The 20559-nt window shown below is 55.3% G+C and overlaps 5 protein-coding genes across 5 annotated transcripts; 4 read left to right on the top strand and 1 right to left on the bottom strand.

The window, feature by feature from the left end:
• Positions 1–187: 187 nt before the first annotated feature.
• Positions 188–2330, top strand: MRS44_000615 (uncharacterized protein; the record flags this gene model as incomplete). Its single annotated transcript, XM_046280662.1, has 2 exons — positions 188–1370; positions 1429–2330. The coding sequence occupies 2 exons, from the start codon at positions 188–190 to the stop codon at positions 2328–2330; spliced, it is 2085 nt and encodes a 694-aa protein (XP_046138518.1).
• Positions 2331–4852: 2522 nt separating this feature from the next.
• Positions 4853–5322, top strand: MRS44_000614 (uncharacterized protein; the record flags this gene model as incomplete). The annotated part of the gene is made up of 2 exons (XM_065624124.1): positions 4853–4993; positions 5038–5322. 2 exons carry the CDS (start codon positions 4853–4855, stop codon positions 5320–5322), a joined length of 426 nt encoding a protein of 141 aa, XP_065479840.1.
• A 5125-nt stretch (positions 5323–10447) lies between these two features.
• On the top strand, positions 10448–11868 carry MRS44_000613 (uncharacterized protein; the record flags this gene model as incomplete). The annotated part of the gene is made up of 2 exons (XM_065624123.1): positions 10448–10860; positions 10914–11868. 2 exons carry the CDS (start codon positions 10448–10450, stop codon positions 11866–11868), a joined length of 1368 nt encoding a protein of 455 aa, XP_065479839.1.
• Positions 11869–13561: 1693 nt separating this feature from the next.
• On the bottom strand, positions 13562–14923 carry MRS44_000612 (uncharacterized protein; the record flags this gene model as incomplete). Its single annotated transcript, XM_046267440.2, has 2 exons — positions 13562–14638; positions 14750–14923. The coding sequence occupies 2 exons, from the start codon at positions 14921–14923 to the stop codon at positions 13562–13564; spliced, it is 1251 nt and encodes a 416-aa protein (XP_046138516.1).
• A 2723-nt stretch (positions 14924–17646) lies between these two features.
• Positions 17647–20259, top strand: MRS44_000611 (uncharacterized protein; the record flags this gene model as incomplete). The annotated part of the gene is made up of 2 exons (XM_046270519.2): positions 17647–19081; positions 19133–20259. The coding sequence occupies 2 exons, from the start codon at positions 17647–17649 to the stop codon at positions 20257–20259; spliced, it is 2562 nt and encodes an 853-aa protein (XP_046138514.2).
• Positions 20260–20559: the final 300 nt, after the last annotated feature.

Here is a 20559-nt window from a genome sequence, read left to right as displayed (position 1 = left end):
CCAAAAAAGTCTTATCGATAAGCACCAAAATTTTACACGACCTGGTCGCGTCTCCAAGTGGATGCCCCACTAGCGCATCTCTCTCCCAAAATTTCGTCGCCGGCATCATCTTCACCTCGACCAACCTCTCTCTTCTCACCAATTGAACCCTCTTTCGCGAGCATCCTCCCCCAAAACCTCGCCAAAGATGGCGCCCAAGGAACCCTTCAAGATACACTCGCTTAGCAAGCATATCGAGAACACAAAGAAGGGCCTCTCTGCAGAGGCACAGTACAATCGACGTCCTGCCACCCGCGCCGCGGCCATCAAGAAGGAGGCCAAGTCCTTCGAGCCCAACAACATCTTTTCAAACAATGACGACGACGAAGAGGAGGGTTCTAGCGACAGCGACAGCGACAGCAGCGATGGCGAAGATACCCAAGCCGATTTCTTGCGCAAGCTGACCGCTCCCTCTGCCACCAAGAAGCCTGCTTCTACCCCTTCCCGTCGTCGCAGCAAGGATGACGAGATCGCCGATAGCGACGACGAGCGAAATGCGTCGAAGAAGAGCGCAACCGCTACAAAGAAGGCCGCTCCTGTGAAGCCCGAGCCCGAGTCTTCCAGCGATTCCAGCAGTGAATCCGAGTCGGACGAAGCTGAGGACAAGGCAAACGCAAAGACAAACGGCGCCGCCAAGGCCTCAGACACCACATCCAGCTCCTCCGAGTCGGAAAGCGAGAGTGAAAGCGAGGCCGAGGAGGCAAAGCCTGATGCGACCGCCAAGGCAGCCGCCGAGTCTAGCAGCGAGGAGTCCAGCGAGTCTGAGAGCGAGGCCGAACCCGACACCAAGGCCAAGCCTACCGTCAACGGCAAGGCCGCCGCTTCCGCCACCTCTACAAGTTCTAGCGATGCCAGCGATAGTGAGAGCGAAGACGACGACGACGAGCAAGCTGCCAAGCCTGCTAAGAAGGCCGCCGCTCCCGAGTCGGACAGCACCTCCTCTAGCGAAGCCGAGGATTCGGACGACGAGATGGTTGACGAGTCGATGCATATCGAAGACCGCCAGGTCCAGAGTCGGGCCGCCGTTCCCAACTTCATCGCTCCCGACTTTGTCCTCCGAAAAGGCGACGACGGTGCGAGCGGCCAGGACGTTGCCGAGATCTGCACCCAGGCCAACCTTGAGGGCAAGCAGTTCTGGTACTTCACCGTCCCTTCCAACGTTCCCATTTCGGTCGTTCAGAACCTCGAGATCCCCATGAACCAATCGCAGTCGGGTAACAGTGTCTTCTCCCACGACGGCGAGGAGTATGGTGTTTCGTTCGAAAGTATTGCTCCCAAGGGCAACATTCAGATCTTGATTCCCTCGTCCGATGGCGCTCAATACCGTTCCTGTAAGCTCACTGTTCACTGACTCTCGATGCGATTCGATTCCTAACATGTATGGAGCAGCTTCCAAGCAGGTCGACCAAGTCATGCAGGTCAAGAAGATTACACAGCTCGGCGCCAACAGCACTGTTGGGCCTGCTGCCAAGCGCACCCCTCGCGCACAGCCCTCGGGTCTGAAGGCTCGATACCAGCCTATTGGCGTCAACGAACCTATGGGCACCATTGGAGATGATGAGGCTGGAGAGGAGGATGTCGAGATGACCGAGGCTCCCACTCTGTCCACCAAGACACCCAAGAAGGACAAGAAGCGCAAGTCCAAGGAGACGGCTGCACAGGATACCCCAGATGTTTCGACCTCTGCCAAGGCCAAGAAGCAGAAGAAGCGAGGCGAGAGTGTTGCTGAGCCCGCCAGCTCCCTGACCGCCGAGGCGGCGACCCCTGAAGTCAACCGCAAGGGCAAGCGGAAGCACACGGCCTCTGAGGATGACGCTCTTGCTGTTACGGAGCAGCTCAAGGAGGAGTCCAAGTCGGCCATTAACAAGTCCAAGAAGCAAAAGACGGCACGCACCGGCAGCCCCGACCTGGGCTCTGAGCCCGCCTCTGCGGCCGGTAAGAAGCAGACTCCCGTGCTTCCTCCAGTCTTCCCCTCGAGCCAAGTGACGGGCACCCCAACCCCCAAGGCCACTGCTTCTCCCGCAATTGGCACCAGCAAGAAGTCTAAGAAGGCCAAGGCTGAAGCTGTCCTTCCTGCTAGCGCCAGAAAGGAAACTCCTGTCCCTGCCCCTCGCCAGTCTGCCGTACCTATCCCCTCGATTCCTCACTCTTCTCCCACCCGGGCCACCTCACCCAGCCAGGTCAAGGAGGAGAAGCGAGCTAAGAAGCGCAAGGAGAGCAAGAAGGCTGCTGCCACCCCCAACGGCAGAAAGGTGACTCCCGTACCTGCACCGAAGATTGCCTCGGAGTAGCTCTCTGGGTTCAAGAACAGTGCTTGGCAGGGCAATGGCAACGGCAACGGCGCCGGTCAGAAGAGACGATTCTGAGTGTCTTCCTGGTGCAGTTCTGGTACACGACAGACATGGTGTTCACTGGGTCATGAGTGACGGGCACGACTGATGTGCCCTCGTCGTCTAGGTGAGGGCACCGTTCAGGACGTTTGGTGCCACGAACCTACGACGAGCCGAGTTTCCAATCTATGTCTAGCAGTAGTTAGGGGCTGCATTCAGAGTTGGATGCCAACGAGGTGATCGGGCGATTTCTTTCTTATAGGGCATGCTACGATCCCGGAGCTTTGATACCGCGACGAGACCCATGACATTGGTCTCTCGAATTTGGCGGCATGGCGTTGGTGGTGATTTTTTCTTGGTCGCGAGCGGATGGAGCGCATAAAAAGTCGATTTGAGCAGTAAGGAAGAGACGAGAAGGGGATCTCAACGGATAATTCATCTGGCCTGCATCTCGTGGTGGAATTTTTGGTTTGAGGCCATCATCGGAGGGCGAGACTGGGCAGGTAGACGAGGTCGGAGAGAGAGGGTGGGTGTAGATATTACGATGTGTACCAATCAATGTCAGAATACAATCACATAACATAACCTGAAAGGCCCCGTGAACTGTGATATGTTTGCCAGCCAATTCTAATGTTTGTCCCCTTCGTTGCCTGGGTAAGTAGGTGGTCGGTGTTCAGGTCTGAGAGCCGTGATGCCACCCTAGAGGCTCGAAATGACGTTCTCAATCCCAACATTTCAAAGTTGCACTTCATAATAATACCACCTAACATATTCAGGTGATACGTACATTTATTTATACCGTCATCATAATGATATAGACCAGCCTTTTGCCGTCTTAGGCACTTCTTCCCCGATCAACGCATCTCAACATCCCAACCACCAAGACCAACTATCAACATCATCACATCAATGTAACGATCACCACCTCCAAGCCTCACCCGCCACGTCAGTTTCTGACCGGTGGCTCAAACGATGGCGTCCATCCCCCACCCCTCGAAAACGCCATTCCAATTTCCCACTCGACGCAGGTCGCCTAAAGCTTCTCGAACCCCCAAGCCACCCTGCAGGACACAGTTTGGCCCAGCCAACCAACCTGATGACGCTGATAGCAACGTTCGTCTCAAGGTTTCGGCACAGTATGTAATCATAGCTTAAGCTTACAGAGATTGGCGAATCTTCTGAAGGGATGTTGATGGCTGGGGAAAGGTTCTGCAGCAGATGACACTTGGAACCACACACATCTTCACATAGAGTTTCACGGGATCAAGCCGCGCCTGTGTAAGCTTAGTCGGCGGCTCAGCGAGCATCGTCAGCCAAACAGGATAGAGCTAATAGAGATCTACGCCGTAGTTCATGCAGCGATAATCAACGGCGATCGCGGCTGGTTGCGGTATCTCTGAGTGAACTCTGGGGGCTGGTGATCATAGAGACGGGCCTTTATCTCTTCAGAGTTCGGACTCTATGCATAGGTCAAGGAAGAGATAACCTTGTTCGAGGTTCAGTAGACGGTAGACGATGGTGTAACATGCACCTGTGAAGAGTGTCTCCTGTACAACATCACTCCAACCTCGTACTGCATATTCATAGTTGTCACAGATAGAGCAATCACTAGGACAACCGCAAGTACCACCGAGAGACGGGAACCATATCAACCTTTTTTTCTTTCCCTTCAATGACAGCGGATGGCGGAAAGCAAGGCAAGCAAGGTGTATGTCGTGCAGCAGGAAAAGCCGGGAGCATCTCCACCCACGTGGCCGACACGAGGCCAAGTCGACAAAGGGGGAACAAAAAAGGGTTCAAGATGCAACTCTCAAGGGCAACTCGTGTTCTTCTCGACTCGATCCATTATTGGTCGAGGACAGCCCGTCAAAGTAAAAAAAAAAATCACCAGAGAGTCATTTACTGTGATTGAGTCCACTAGCCGAGGCTCGAAAACTTCGCAACTCATCACTTTTTTAAGTCCGTTTGCGGACTTGTCGGAAGAACCGGCGAACGGCATTCGAGGTCGAAAACATCAGGAGATCACCCGGCAATGCCTGCATCTAGCATCGTCCCACACTCGCCGCCGAGACGAGTCTAGAAAAACTCCGTGTGCACGTACATCCCACGCCGACAAGTCCCGGCCGAACAGTACCGAACACGGACGGACCAACGGCCTTTCGCCTCAAAATCTTTGTGAAGAGATTTTTTTTTTATGCTGGTCCGTCTTCGACTGGTAGGTCTCGAACTAGACACTAAAACGAATGAGTGATAAAAAAATCGGCCGAGAGAGAGAAGAGGAAGAAGCAAAGAACAAATCAGCGTGGCTCCAAGTGGGGAATTCGACGCAGGTTTCACAATGATTGCAGCCCGTTGTGGGAACTCGACACGTTCGTCGTTGGCGGCGAAATGTAAATGAAATTTGCGTTTAATTACCCTGGCTCAGGCGAAGGAGACGAGACGAGACAGGCAGCATGGGACTCTCAAGCGTGAGCATCAGCAGCATGAGCATAGCTTCAACCGCGGCTCGCTCGCTTGCTGTAAACCGTTGCACTGACCGCCTCGCCTCTCCTGCGCATCACAAAGCCGGGCTTTCCTTGGAATCCTCGAGTGATCATGCATACATACGTCTTGGTGTTGCTGTCGTAGCTCACGAGGGCACCCGGACTGCAGCTAGACCAACCACCAGTCACCGATGGAACGTCCCGGCAGAGCTCTCAACACCATGTGCGTCCATTGGGCAGCTGGCGTCCTTGATCCATATCTTGGGTGCAGGGAGGGAGGCACCCACCAGGCATTGGTGCAGAGGACGCTCGCTGCAGTCATTGTGCATTTGGCGATGGGTTCACACGTTGGCGGTCTGGAACCTCCTCTCCCCAATGAGAAGCGCCGCGAGCATGACGGTGTCGTCGAAACATGGAAATGCTGGCCGCCAGTGACCGACCGCTCGAACCGGCCAGAGATGGCGGCCTGAACTACTGTATAATTCACTGAACCTGCAACGCACGTCGTTGAATCGAAACGAGGGGCCAAGCTCAAGCGCCGCGCCGTTAGGCTCGACAAATGCCGAGTGTGATATCACGCAAAGACGCGGCGGTGCCAGGTTGACTGCCGTCTATCGAGACTCGAGCAGGGGCTGGCCCTGTCTCCTGATAGCCCATCTCACTCCGTGTCCCCCTTTCACCATTGTCTGCCAGTTAATGAGTGGCAAGGCGGTAATCTCCAAGGAAATCAACCCTATTTCACCGTTGTGCCCAGTCGCGCGATCCCGGGGGATCGGGCTGAAAGGATCAATCCGCCCTTCATCTTATCGTCTCCATGAGATCGTCAGGTCGCCTGAATATGTGAAATGGGGCCAAGAGGACTAGCGCCTCAAAGTGATGGGTGTCTCGTGCGCAGGTAGGGTCCCCTTGGCTGATCCCCTAGGCCAGGACCAGCAAACTGGTTCAAATGCTGCGAAGCCGCGCATCACGACACGTCAAAACGTCTGGCCATGAGCGGTGACGGGCCTCGTTCGTTGGCCGTCGACCTGTTAGAGATTGCAGGAGGAACGTCAGCCTGTCGACCAACGCATCCAATCCGTCATCAAGACCACGCAAGGGACCATGCTCTCTACCAGGTCTCTCTTCGTTCTCTCTCTTTCCAGGGAGCTGGACAAGTTTCGCATCCCTGTCGCGGGAGCCTGGGTGCTGGCCCTCCTCTTAATCTCAGCAACCCCTGGTCTTCCGCTGCTGGCCTTGCAGCTAGCTGTCCGTCCCCCGAATCCCGATGTTAGAGGCGCTCCACCCTCGGATCCCTCGCACTAGATGGAATCCGCGCTTCGCATATGGGAGAGCCTGTCCGCGGCCCATGGCCGGGATACCGAGCGGCCGTCTCAAGAGCCTCCATCCAAACCCCGTGGGAGTCGGGCTCGGAGTGTGCAAAGCACCGGCTGCAAGCCCTACTGTAGGTAGGGCGGACGGAAGCGACGTCACCGTCCGATGAGGATGGGGCTTAAAGGTACTAAAGAGGAGCTAGGTCAGCTAGCCTGCCGCTCTCAATGGCAGAGGCTCAGCGGTCGCTTCTGCTGCTGATGCGAGTGCTGCTGACTGACTCCGCAGAATCAATTCCTCCGCTGCATCCGGACGAGCCGAGGCGATTATCAATGTAGCAATGGCGAGCCCTTGAGCGACGACGAGACCGAGACCGAGCGAGGCTTCAACCCATGGGTGACCGAGGTTTCGTGGGGTTGCTTGCTTGCTACATATCCTGGTTCGTCCGTGTCTCCTGAGTGACGGATTGGCGAGGGCGCGCGGCTACTCGCGTGGGAGAGTGAAGGGACGAGGGTCTGGATGATGCCAAAAAGACCGAACCATCGAACCGTTATAGTACGCGCATCATCCAGCAAGCGACCTCGCTCTGGTCGTATGTGATAAATGTTCATGATTTGCTTTGCAGGGTGAGGAGGCACAGGGCTGAGTCGAGACTCAAGTCGGTCGCTGCTCCAACCGGTTAGGGGTAGGGAACATGGGCACATGATTGATTGGTTTGGCACGATTTGATGCCGTTTCAGCAGACAAGTGGTGATATTGGCCAACACGGTCGACGGGCTGGAAGTTAATGGATGGGTTGCTTGGGGTGAGAGGAGAGCACGCCCGTGGCAGATTGGTCGCAGCTGACTGTGCTACTGTGCTGTTCTGCTGAGAAGAGGCTGGTGATGTTTGATGGTCGAACGCCAACGCCATGCAGGGTGCGCCGCTGCCGACCAGACATGCAGCTAGGATCAGCGATCATCAAGTACCTCTCCCGTCTGCCTCCGCGGACGAGGTACATCAGAGGGCATCATGGAGCCCAGCTTCAGGGCTGTGGTGGTGTTGAGCGACCAGACGTGTGGGTGTGGAGGTCAAAGTGTGAGAGAGCTTGAAAGCCACGGCAGCCACGGAAAGCATTCCACATGTTTGGCTCGAGAAAGACAGAGAGACAAGGTACCTCGACCACAAGTACCGCTAACCTCGCCATTCGCTCACTCGCTCTGTAAATGCGACTTGGTGCGAAAAAAGATGCAGTGGCCCCAGCTCCTCGCGCCGAGAAGCTGATCCTTGTCTCTGCCTCCAATGGCACCGTTGTCCATCTCGGCCTGCGCCTGTGAAACTTTGCCAGTGGAGCTCCCATGCTTGCTTGTTCCCTAGCTCTTCGTCTGGGCCTGGGCGCCATCATCGTCTGCATCATCCACCTAACGGAATGCACCGTAGCTCGGCCGTCAAAGGTCGAACAAGACCCTTCAACAGAAACTCTCCGACCGAGGGGTCCTGTTCAACCTGACGCCAGCGGAGAGGCCGTGCATTGAACAAAGGGCGAGTGATCCAAAGCATGAGATACCAGATGCACAAGTGGAAGCATTGCAGCGTAGAAGCCCTGTCTCGATGGTCACGGGGCCTTGGATCTGATCAACTCTGCAGAAAAGAGAATTGTCATGACCTCAGCGGGTTTTGCCAATGGATGTCGATGGGCATCTCCGCCCAGCTCCGCGTATTGCCCGTATGCCGTATTAGCCCTGCTGGGCAGGGCATTGACTGACTGCCAGCACATGTCGCTTGCCGAGATGCCTGCCCAATGTTCATCAGTCAGGATATGCTGTACCCACAGTCCTCTTGTGATGTTAGATTGAGCCGGGGTGATCGTCATTTTCTTGCGACCCCATCTCATTCTCCAGACCCTGCCTGCTGAGCTCCAAGGCTCGCCTGGCTCCCGTGTGAAGCTGATTGGCGACTTGGTCAGTCAAATCTATGCAGTGCGTGGTTCCAGGTCGCTGTGCCACAGTCATGACGATTCACAATGACCCGACCGCCAAGGCCCCAGAGGCTGTGCAGCCAGCTAAGACAGTAAACTGTCGACCGTTTCTGATGGTGACGTTTATACTGAAATCAGCCACAGTCATGGAGTAATGGAGGAGGCTCATCGAGGACGCCCGAGAAACAATGAGAGGAGCGAAAGGAGTGGGTCGGAGAGACACGGCTGCTTCATCGATGAAAGCGAAAGAAAGGCAATCGCTCGACCCATAGTGCCGGGGGGCTGTCTCGTCTCGTCTTGTCGTCACAGCTGTCCTTTCATCGACTGTCACAGTACGCGCAGCCGGCTGTGTAGTGCAGTTACTGAGCCAAGAGCCAGAGTCTCCAGGGCGCCAGGGCTCCCTAACGGACCCCATGGAATGGGCTGTACTGTAGCAAAACGGTTGAGCTGGCTGTGCTGTGCGAGTGTCCACGTCGGCGAATCCCCCTCCAATCTCACTCTCTCAGCATCGAATCGGCGCTCTCGGGGTCGTGGGTCTTGGCAGGCTCCGACGTGCTGTTCATGGATGTCTGCATGCAGTCGCTGAGAGTGAGCATCATCCACCATGATTCAAACAGGGTTGACATGCCCCCAGGCCTTGCTCGTTTGCGTCGCCGAGGTACCCGCACCCAGACCAAGAAAAAAAAAATGGCATACTGTAGGTTGGTAATGATACCTTTGACGGGCTATAGAGACGCAATTTAGAGTAAAATAAATAAATAAAAATATAAAATAAATAAACTATACTCTAAAGCCTATATATCATCCTAGATTTATCATCATAAGCCTTTTGTGCTATGGTTCCGCGGATTAAAAAGGCAGAGTACTTACGAAGTATGCCATTTTTTCTTGGACCACTAGACCCGTCGTTAACGGCTCTTCAGGTTGCCCGGCAGCCCGCCAAGGATGGATGATGTGCGAGATCGAGGGAAAAGGGTGGGCTGCCTCCCGTCCTCATCCACTCCACATTACGGTGGCCGTGCTTGCCGAACCAGACCAGACAGGAACCACGCCGCTTTCTCATCTGAGCCTTCCGTAATCAATCAATGATTGTTCCAGATGGCCATATCCAATTTCCAGCTTTTGCGGCTGGGGAAAACGTGCGTACGTATCACACACTGCCTCGCCTAGGCGCACACGATGTCGTCGCAATCCAGTCAGCGTTAGTTAGCAAGGGAACCCTCACTCACGCGACATGAGCCGCCAATGGGTCTTGGCGCACACTGCCAGGAAATTACGGTAATACGCCGTCGTTCGGGCTGCCGTAAACCCCGTTCCTCCGCGGTGCCCGGCCGTGTGCTGCCCGCTCTGCTCTGCTCTGCTGTGTCAGCAGCTTCTGGTCTCGTCGGCTCGCGCACACGCGACTTGGTCGAGGCGCGTCGCCTGATTGGCTCCCGGGGCAACCACAGAGCGTCAGAGAAGGCTCACGACGGCGCAAAACAGGCTTAGGCGCCGGCCCCAGTGCAATTTCCAGTCCACCCTGGTCCCCCATCGACAGGGGCCCCGCTGGGGCTTGTTGGCTTGACGGTACCCGGGGCCCTTGTAGCTTTGACTCTGATCCCGCAGCATCCGGCGTCCGCTGCCTGCACGAGTGCCCGAGTGCAAAGAGGAAGAAAAAATCTTGCTGCTGTTGCGGGCCCCTTTGTTGCGAGGCTAATTCCAGTAGCGCCCACTGGACAAGGCCCTGCCGTTTCGTCCCTTCAGTGGGTGCGCGTGTAAGTGGTCAACTGTAGACTTTGGTCGGCACAGCGCTGCGAGCGCTGCAAAGCACCCGGCCGCAGCCCCTGCTGCACCACGCTTCCTGCAACTCGTCATCATTTCTCGATCCCTCTCTCCTCCACTCCTCCACTTGCTCATATTACACCCGTCTCCTCTCCTTCTGTTCCCTTTTCCTCCCTCCCTTTGTTCTCTCGATCCTCGGCTTGGTTTCGTCTTACCTTCGTACCTTGTTAAGCATCCCTCCTCCTCCTTCTCTCCACGGCTTCAGGTACTTAGCCTCACATCTTCCTGTGTGGCGTCCTGTTGCGTGCTATCTCCCTCCCTCCCTTCGCCAGCGCTTCGACAACCATCGCTGCAGACGACCACCCCGACGATTCCGACGGTCGTTGAATGAGTGTTTGTGTGGATTGGTCAACTTGGATATGAGGTAGTTTTTGGGTATTCATATTGGGACACCGACTACGAGTTACGAGATTCTTCCTCGACCAAACCCCCCTGCGCTTCAACAATCACTGTCGCCTATCCGGCCTCGTCGTTACCCCCTCGACCAGCATCACCAACCGACGGTCACAATGAACGACTTTCCCACCCTCTCTGGCAAGCCGAAGCTGCAGCTTCTTTGGCCTGACCATCTTAATTTGCCCTTTATGAACACGGCGGTCCCTCAAAGATACCGCATCGGCCGTCGCCGCACCAAGTCAAAATCCGGACCTGGCAACGAGGAGATCACTGGTCTCAAGACCTCATTCAATGCCTGGGATGGTGTCCGCGATTTCCAGAAGCACAAGTGGGCAACTTCAGATCTTCAATATGTCTTCCTCGTGCTCCTCGCACTTTTCTGCCTCTGGATCGCTCCTCCAGCCCCTGGCGTCAAGCTCTTGGCCGTGGTCGGCGGTGTCTGGCTTGTGCTCATGCCTGCCACTCGCCAGTTCTTCCTCCCGTCGTCAATGATCTGGATTTGGCTTCTGTATTTCTTTTGTAGCCGGTAAGTTTACGCTCCGCAGCTTCTCAGTCTTCTCGCATGCTCATTCCTCCCAGCTTTATCCCCTATGAGGTTCGACCTCACATCTGGGTCCGAGTGCTGCCCGCCCTCGAGAACGTCCTCTATGGCGCCAACCTTTCCAGCATTCTCTCTGCCCACCAACACCCGGTTCTCGATATCCTCGCCTGGGTTCCCTATGGCCTGTGCCATTTCGGTGCTCCTGCCGTCTGCGCGCTGATTCTCTGGATCTTTGGCGCCCCTGGCACCACCCCTGTTTTCGCGCGCACTTTCGGCTGGATGAGCATTCTCGGTGTCACTATCCAGCTCGTCTTCCCCTGCACGCCTCCTTGGTATGAGAACGAGCATGGCCTTGAGCCTGCTGCGTACGGCATGCCCGGATCTCCCGCCGGACTCGCTCGCATTGACGCAATTTTCGGCATTGATCTGTACACAACCAACTTCAGCTCTGCGCCCGTGCCCTTTGGCGCTTTCCCCTCGCTTCATGCTGCCAATGCAGTTCTTGAAGCCCTCTTCATGACTCACTGCTTCCCCCAGTTCCGCACCTACTTCATCCTCTACGCTGGCTGGGTCTGGTGGGCCACTATGTACCTCAGCCACCACTACGCGATCGACCTGGTCTGCGGTGGTCTCATTGCTGCCTCCTTCTTCTACGTGGCAAAGGCGCGATGGTTGCCCCGACACCAGGAGGACAAGATTACCCGCTGGGAGTACGAGTACGTCGAGTACGGCGACCGCAACACGATTACGGACGAGGAATACGGCGAGTACTTCGGCCTTGGCCTGCTGGGACGCCCACGGGCCGACTCTAGCGATGGTTGGACTGTAGCGAGTGCCTCTAGCTACAGCTCCAGCAGCGGAACCTTGAGCCCAACCCTGTCGGAGGAGGCCCTCCCCCACATGCTCATGGATCTGGACGAAAACGGACATTCCTGGGAGGGCCAAAATCGACCCCGCGATGTGGAACTGAGCGAGGTGGTTGTTGGGCGGTAATCGATTCGATTCAGCAACACGGTCTTAATATCTTCTGGACGACTTGATCCCACAACACTTCCACCGTTGATGGGAGTTTACGAACATAATGCCCGAAACCCCAACTTTAATCTTCGACCCTACATATTTTTTCGACAAAATCTTTGGCATTCTACAGCACAGCGACTCGGCGCAACGCGGTGTTTGTTTTACTACGGCAGATGCTGGATTCTGGCGCAGGGCCGTCAGGGCCAGACGGATACTGTAATAATGGGGTTCCAGGGAGCAACTTTGCCCCAAACTTAATGCGTTATACCCTGTCAAGGGACGAACCTGGATCTGAATAGAGTAATGTATACAATGCAGAGGAGGTTAATTCGTGCGTGGGCATGGGAACGACATGCCATGCATCGAGACGCTCGCTAGAGAGAGAGCCTGGAGGCCAGACCAAGGGGGACAAGGTACACACGGCGCCCTCTTGATGGGGATGGGAAAAGGAGGGACTCATTTCTGGCTCGCTGATGGCTGAGCCTCGGACGGTTCTGGAGAATGAAAACCTGTCGGCGCTAGGAGGCGGACGTCTTTTCGGGGAGTGAACAGGAAATGGAATACCAAAGATACCACTCGCTAGACATTAGGAGTTAGAAGGGAATTGACAGACCATTTACTGTCACTTGTTTGTTTGCTTGCTTGTTATGCTTTCTTGACAACTTTCTTTTCGGTGTTGCTAATGGTAACCTTGAACTCAATCTTGGTTACGTTGGAATCATGATGCTGATCATGCCGTGTCTGGTGTACTTGGCAACGGTCAATTCAGCAGCGAGATACTTTATTTCATACGACTGATGTTCAAATCACCATTAACCTTGCAGCACTGAGCCAGTTCAACGACAACAATATGCTGGTTGTTGGAATCTTGGCTCCCATCATGGCCCCCCATGAGACGTCTATCGATCAACCAACGGCCTCTGGAAGTCTGCAACAACAGATGTAGAGTTCATGTTTAATTTTCACGTATCATCCAATGTCGATGGCCCCATAAAACCTTAAAAGTTTGACACTCGGGCTGCTTGAGTTTCATCATATCCGCAACTATCTTGGTCTCATACGTGAAGATGAATCAGCGGCACAGAAACTCTCGCTTCCCGCACGCGAGTCCCCAACAAGTGAGTTACATGGGCACAAAGTCTGCAAAGTGTCATGTTTTCCCCAGTGTTTTTGATTTCGACTTTGGCTGCGTGGTCCCTGGTATCTGCTCCAAAAGCGTCTCGTGGCTGCTGACAAGACAAGAAAGGAGGAAAGAAGACATGTAAGAAAAGGGAACAGAAAAAGAAAAGGTATAACAAGAAAACTTGAGAATTTAAAGAAAAAAGAGAAATGAAACCGTGCTGATTCATCATCATCCTTTCTTCTCCTCAAACGGCGAGCCTGCGCTCCGTTTCAAGACTCCCACTCTTCAAGTCCAGTGACTTCAAGAACAATATCGCTGACATGCTCCTCGTCTTCCCGTGCATCAACAAGTCGTCACTTTGCTCATCAAATCGCCAATATGAACCTGCATTATCTGGTCTTGACTTTGAACCCGTAGGGCCTCTTCCCAACGAAAACTTTCATCCCTCCTTCGGCGAAAAGACACAAATCATGTTAATTTCCGTTGACTTTGAATCCTCCCTCGTAATGTACCAATGGCATGGGCATCTCCCGCATGTCGGTTCTACCTCTTCATGGCAGGTCCGCTCCAGAGGCCCTTGGACGTCTCGATGATGCGGTTCCCGTTATTGCCCGGTTGCAATGCGGATGGGACGTTGGAGGCCCCCGTGTTGCCCATGACCACGTCAGTCTCAGTCTGTGTTCCATAGCCACTGTCCTTAGGCTGGTTGTTGTTGTTGGTCATGGATATGGCGCTGTCGTCTTTTCGAACACCGGGTTGTTGCTGCGGCTGCGGCTGCCGTGCAGCACCGCGGTTGGGCTCCTTGGATCGAGCGCCGTCCATCAGACCATTCTGTGCCTCACGGAGCTTGTTAATGGCGCGAACAGTGTCGATGGCTGCGTGCAAGGTCCGGCGGGCGTTGAAGTTCTTCTTGATGTTGGGCAGCAGGTTCTGGCTCTCGCCCTCGGCATTGATAAAGCCTGCGACGAAAGGATGTTGGAGGGCCTCGTGGGCTGTGATGCGCTTGGTAGCGTCAATGGTCAGGCAGCGCCGAATAAAGTCCTTGGCGTGGCTTGAGACGCCGCGCCAGTACTCGATCGGGGTGAAGCTATAGTCGGCGTTGAGGATGGCCTGCATCTCTTCAAAGTCGGAGTCGCGGTCAAAGGGGGTATAACCGCAGAGAAGGAAGTAGGTAATGACACCCAGCGCCCAAAGATCGACGGGTTTGCCGTGACCCGTCTTCTTGAAGATTTCGGGAGCCATATATCCTGGAGTACCGCAAGTTGTAGTGAGAACGTGAAACTGCTCCTCGTCCATGATTCGCGAAAGACCAAAGTCGGCAATGAGAAGGTCAGCATTGTCCTCTGGGGTGCGGAAGAGCAGGTTCTCGGGCTTGAGATCGCGATGGACAATTCCGTGGTCGTGAAGGTAAGCGACAGCGGAGAGTGTAGCGCGGACGAGGTCGGCGGCATCGGATTCGAAGTACGAGCCCTTTCGGCAGATTCGGTCGAAAAGCTCGCCTCCTAGAGCAAGATCGGTGACGAGGTAGAGGTTGTTCATGGTCTCGAAGTAGTCAACGAGAGTGAGGATGTTCTGGTGGCCCATGGAGACCTTCTTGAGGACGGCAATCTCATTGCGAACCTATATTGCACATTTCGTATAAGCTACTAGGTGTTTCAAGAAAGGAATATTCGACCTCGATGGGCAAGGGGAAGAACCCAACGAAGAGGAGGATACTAAGGCAATGCGCACCATGTGTTCGCGACCAGCCATCAAGCGCTTGTTAATGACCTTGGCGGCATAGTAGCGGCCTGTGTCGATATGGACGCACTCTTTGACGACAGAGTAGGAGCCTGCTCCTAGCGTCTTGCCAACCTTGTATCTACAAGGCTGGACTTGAGGTTGTGGACGAGCGGCGGGGTCCATGCTGAGGTTTGTAATGTGAGGCCCCGTCTAGGAGTGAGGTATAGGGAGAGGTGGAATATCGCAATGCCCCGCAGAGGGTGAACTGAAGAGCGCAAGGCGTGAATATCGTGCGGTGTTGTCGCGAGGGGAGGCGGCGGCGATGGACACTCTTTCCAGAGGAGTGCGTTGCTGAGGGAGGAGAGATGATGAGAAAGAGAGCCGGCCGGCTGAAGAGGGAAGAGTGTCAGCAGCTGAAGACAGATGCTGTCTGGCGGTGGTGGTGGTGGGGAGAGGGAGCGCGGTCGGGCAGTGATCGAGTGGGCGGGATGGATGGATCTAAAGGTGGGGTTGCCTTATTAGCGGAGGAGGGATAGTCAGGCGAGGGAGGGCCCAGCTGAAGAGGATTGGAAAAAGGCTGACGGGGGCCGGTCTAGATGCAAGTCTGGCTTCAGGGAGTTCCATCTGTTTGGTCGAGCCAATGTAGGACGGTCTGTACTGTATGTACAGCAGATTGGCGTGGTCGTAATCGCAGGAATAAAGGCAGGACGAGAGCCTGTCTTGTGGCTACAAAACGGCAACGTTGCCGAACATGGTGCGGCAATCATGGGGGTTTCACCTTTGGACGCATCATATGGTTTCTGGTCCCTTTCAGTTAAAGATCCGATGTACGTATTGGCACCTGATCAAGGCGCTCGCTTCGTCGTCTCGTTTTGTCTCGTCTCATCTCATCCGCTCTATCGGTAGGTATGTGACGCTGTAGCTGTAGATCATATAGGCCCGGTACCAGCATGGTCGACGATTGATAACGGCCGTTAACCGCCCGTATGGAATGTGCAATGCTTGAATTCCTATAGATGCTCCTCTTTTAACCCATCACCGATGCGTATTGTACATGCCGTCTTTACAGTCGCGTGTGTTTTCTTGCCATCAATTGTCTCGTCTCGTCTCGTTTCACCTCATTAAGATTGCCATGACCGCCATGACCACTTGACGACAAGAGCACGACCCCTTCAATATGTACAAGGCCCAGCTGCGAAACGCGGAATCTTTCGATTTCTCCTCTTCGTCTTGGCAACTCTCGACTTGCTTCATGGGCTGTGTTTCATGTTCACCAAGCTATTCAGTCAAGTTGGTGGCCCTCTGCGGTCCTTCTTCTTTTGGGAGAGTTGTTTCTTCATTTTCAACCTTTGGGTGTCCCAGTTCTTCCGACTTCTCCTTGTCAACAGACGGCTCATGACGCACAAGTAATAGAGAGGTTACCTACGAATCTTCGTGCTTCTGCAGCTTTGCCTCGCTCGTCTCGTTGGGAACAACTTGGTCGTAAATAAAGGAAATCTCCTTCAATAATTTTCTCCAGTTCTCTTTGGCATTTGCATCTCTTGACCGGGAGTCCTGAGTGTGAAAGGTAAGGGAGTCGCTCTTTGCCGTGTAGTATTTCGACTCTCGAATGCTACGATGCAACAACTTGGGAAGTGTCGAGAGCAACTCTCTAACTGGATACGCTGTTGTGGCCTTCGTTTCGGTCCTTGTGTCTGTGAGCACGACGGTATTTGGCGAGGACTTTTATGGAGGTGTTGCGCACTTATTGACATGCTGTCCGCCCGGCCCACTAGACCGAGCGTAGGTGGTGTTACCCTTTGGGAGTCGCGATAATTCACTTTCTGAACGGAACCAAGCTCGGGCTTCAGCCAGCGCATCTTGGTCGAGATCAGCGTCAAAAGCCTGGTATCTCTTGAATCTGGGGGCAAAAGGAGGGCTTAGCAGGTGCTGGGGCTGTATCCGCAGCCTGAGAACTGCTGTCAACTGTCGCTGGAGCATCATTCACGCGCGTAGCTTAAAACTCCGACAGAAAGAACCCGAAGAGATTTGCCCAAGTCCAGTTCCTTCTCTAGCCCAGCTGCAGCCTTTTGACCAAGTACATACAACGGTTGGCGAAAGGTTGCTGCTTGCTTTTTGGCTGGCCAAGGTCCTGCTGGGGCCCCCATCCCGTACAAACTGCCGTGTCGGGGGCACTTGACCGCCTTGCCATAAATAGCCTAGCGTTTCCCGCCTGTCGGGGTTGAAGCTTGCGCCCGATCAGCCTCATTCGACCCCGAAGCCCCAGCCTTCTTACTTCTTCCCAGTTTCATCTTCACCTATCGCCAGACTCTGACTGACCTGACGCCAACATCGACGCTTCGCCCGAGGACCAATCTCTGCGGCCACGACAACTCCTTTGTCGCGCCGAGTCCAGGCCAAGCACCTTTCTTTGACTTGATGAGGAACCTCTAGCCCTTATCGCTTTGCTCTCACGTGCCGCATCCTGAGGTGTTCCACACTCGCGAACTCATTCGTCCGGTGCGACACACCCAACTCCGACGTCGCAAGTCGCTACCTGCTCGCTTCCTTGTCGAGCAGTCGGTGTCGTCGCCTGCTTCTTGTCCATCGCGCTCTTGCGACAGTGCCGATCCTCTTTCCGCTCGTTTCTACGCCCGTTTGGCCCGCAACTACTACCTACCTATTCCAGCTCCTGGCACCCCCCGTTCTGACCGCGGCCCAATCTCTCCATCGCGCTTCCACTTGTCATTCTGCGCCAGGCCGTCGCGTGGCGGCCACTTCCACTAACGAGACGAGCCCATTTCCACCGTCTCCAGCTGCACCATCGCCCGTGCCCGCCTTGTTTGTGCGATTGCGGCGCTTGAGAGGCTCTCTTCGTCAATCTGCGCTCTACCACTCATCACTCTTACACCCCCAAGCCCAACTTAATGCCAGAACCCGAGGCGGAAATCCAGGCCACTGCCAATCTCTCCCCTGTCTCTCCGTCGCCCGTTCACTCTGCCACGTCCTTGGCAGTTCCCGCGCTGCAGGAGACGGTCGATACCATCGACGCCATGGTTGCCGCCGCCGCTGCTGCTGCTGATGCCGCCAACGGCACGGCCAGCAGCGCCCCTAACCTCGAGCCTATCTCGGGGGCCGGTGATGACGATATCGTAGATGACGACAGCCTCAACGACCCCTATGGCGAGGACGACACCGAGGCGGCACCCCAGCCTGAGCCTCATCCACAGCAGGAGCTCCCAGACAGCAATGACGACTACGCAAAGACCTTTGATTCCCCGATTGGGCCGGAGGAGGGTGAGGACGGGGACATTCAGCCAGAAGATGTATCATCGATGCCCCGAGAATCCAACCAAGTTTCTCTTTCATCCGATCACTTGACAAGTCGCCCATCAGAAGTCTCACATGCCGTTCCTGAATCATCATCATCAGCCCAGCCAGGCGAGCCCGTGGCAACGGCCATTTCCAACGCTTCGTCCGAAGCCCATCTCGGCGGTGCTACGACGCCGGCCACATCGCAACCCTCCAACCAGCCGGCATCGTCTCCAGCTACAGCCAAGGCGGACTCCAACGCCGCCGGTTCTCCCAGTGCCTCAACTGATATTCAACGGCTTGTCGCCGACCTCACTGCTCCTGCTGAGCCCAGTGCCAGCGCAGATCCATCTACTCTGTCCGCCAAAGGTGAACCGTCCGCTGAACCGGGACCTTCGTCGTCAGCCTTCCCATCATCCGCCTCTCTTCCTCCGAGGCCCCCCCAGTCGCAAGCCGCGCCCCAGTCGTATGCCTCGCAGCACCACCCAGGGGGCATCAATGCCAGTATCCCCTCCAGTGTGGCCGCACCGCCGACCCCCGGTCAACCGTCCACGTACGTGGCTGCTGGGGCGCCGGCCACGGCTCCTGATGCACTGGGCAATTTTGCAACTCCTCCTGGCTCTGGTCTCCACGCGCCTGTTGCCATCACTTCCATGAATGCCCCTCCATACCCGCCTCAGTCCGCCCCCTATACTGCTGATCGAGCTCAAGATGCCGAATACCAACGTCAGTGGGATCAGTTCTTGGCTGATGAGCGACAGTACATGTCGGAGGCCAAGTGGGACCGCTTTCCTGAAGGCTCTCGCATCTTTATTGGTACACGATCCGCGTCTGGCGCGTCCAAAAACGGCGCTCACATATTCTCTACAGGCAACCTCTCGAGCGACAAGGTATCGAAGCGTGACGTCTTTGATCTGTTTCATCGATTCGGAAGGCTTGCCCAGATTTCTCTCAAATCTGCCTATGGGTTTGTGCAATATCACTCGGTAGAGGAAGGACGGAGAGCGATGGAGAACCTGCAGGGAATCGAGATCAAGGGGCGCAGGATCCGTAAGTTGACATCCCTTGGTGATTGAGTGAAGGTGTTCTAACAGATTCAAGATCTCGAAGTATCTCGTGTCCAGGACAAGACCAAAAAGGAGAGAGCCCGAAGCCCGGAGAGGAACCGGGGGCGTGATAGCGGACGCCGAAACGAACGACATGGTCACCAGAACCGGGATGATTACCGGCCAGGCCGCGGTCAGTCACCACGTCGTAATGATTACCAGAGAGACGAGTCCTATGGCCGCGATAGGGGCTTCTATGATGGTGGTAGGGGACGTGGGCGGTCACACTCACCAGGCTACGGCCGCAACGACAAGGACAACTACCGGAGAAGAAGTCCAAGCCCCTATGGGCGACCTCGGCACGAAGGCGAACTCGATCTTCCTAGGCGGTACGGCGCCGATGTGCCAGACGTTCAAATCATTCTCCAGCCAGACGTCAACCGCGACTTTGTCAACTGGGTGGAACAGGCCTTCAAGGCCAAGGGTCTGAGATCCGAGGTCATGTACCTACATCCCAGAATCCCCAAGGATGTCGTTGTTCAGCGACAGGCAGCCGAGGGTGTACATGCAGTGGTGGACCTTGATCTCAGAGCGCAGAACCTCGGAAGGATTCCGGTCCAGGCTTTCGACCGCTCAGCAGGCTCAAGTAACGTTCGGTTTGACCAGTATGTTGACCTGGAGCCTTCTACCGCAGCTGAGGTGATTATACGGGCCAAGGCATCAGGAGGCCAGCCAAGCTACGGCCAGTCATTCGGCGGAAATGGCGGATATAGCAATCCGTACGGTGGACAACCACCTCACCAGCCGCCCACATCCGGGTTCCCAGCTGGTCCACCTCAGAGTCAGTATGGCCAACAGCCTTCTGCAGGTGGTCCCGACATTGCCAGCCTCGTGGGACAGCTTAACCCTGCCGCACTCCAGCAGCTGTTGTCACAGATCCAGCCAGGCGGTCAAAATCCCGTTCACCCTCCAGCAGGAGTCTCTGCCCCCGCCGCGCCGCAGGTTGATATACAGGCAATCTTGGGTAGCTTGGGTGGCAATGCCACTGCCCAGCAACCTCCTCCGAATTCTTACGGGGCACCCTATGGGGCGCAGTCCCCGTCGAACGGAGCACCCCCGAACGGTGATGCGGCAGTCCAAGTACAGAACATCATGGCACAGCTCGCTCGCTACCGACAGTGAAGCTGTAGCACACAAGATGAGGTGGGGACGAGACGGCCTTTAAGGACGTCGGTTAATGCCGTTTACGACACCACATATACGATTCGATTCCCTTAGAGATGGCAGTTTCCTTGTTCTTTCAATTCCCCTTTCTTTCAGTTTATGCATAAACCTTGCCAACTTAGCGGCAGTCCCTGTAAAAGGGGATACAAGATTAGACCTAGTCGACAGTGACTATACGGGTGCGGAGCTTCTTGGTAGCCAAGAGGAGATGGATAGGGGCGTTGGTGGTTGAGAATTATGACTAAAGAGGCGAAAACT

This window comes from Fusarium solani (assembly GCF_023522795.1).
Source record: "Fusarium solani strain SB1 chromosome Unknown bctg00000000, whole genome shotgun sequence".
Classification (NCBI taxonomy): Eukaryota; Fungi; Ascomycota; class Sordariomycetes; order Hypocreales; family Nectriaceae; genus Fusarium; species Fusarium solani.
This window is presented reverse-complemented; position numbering and strand designations above follow the sequence as displayed.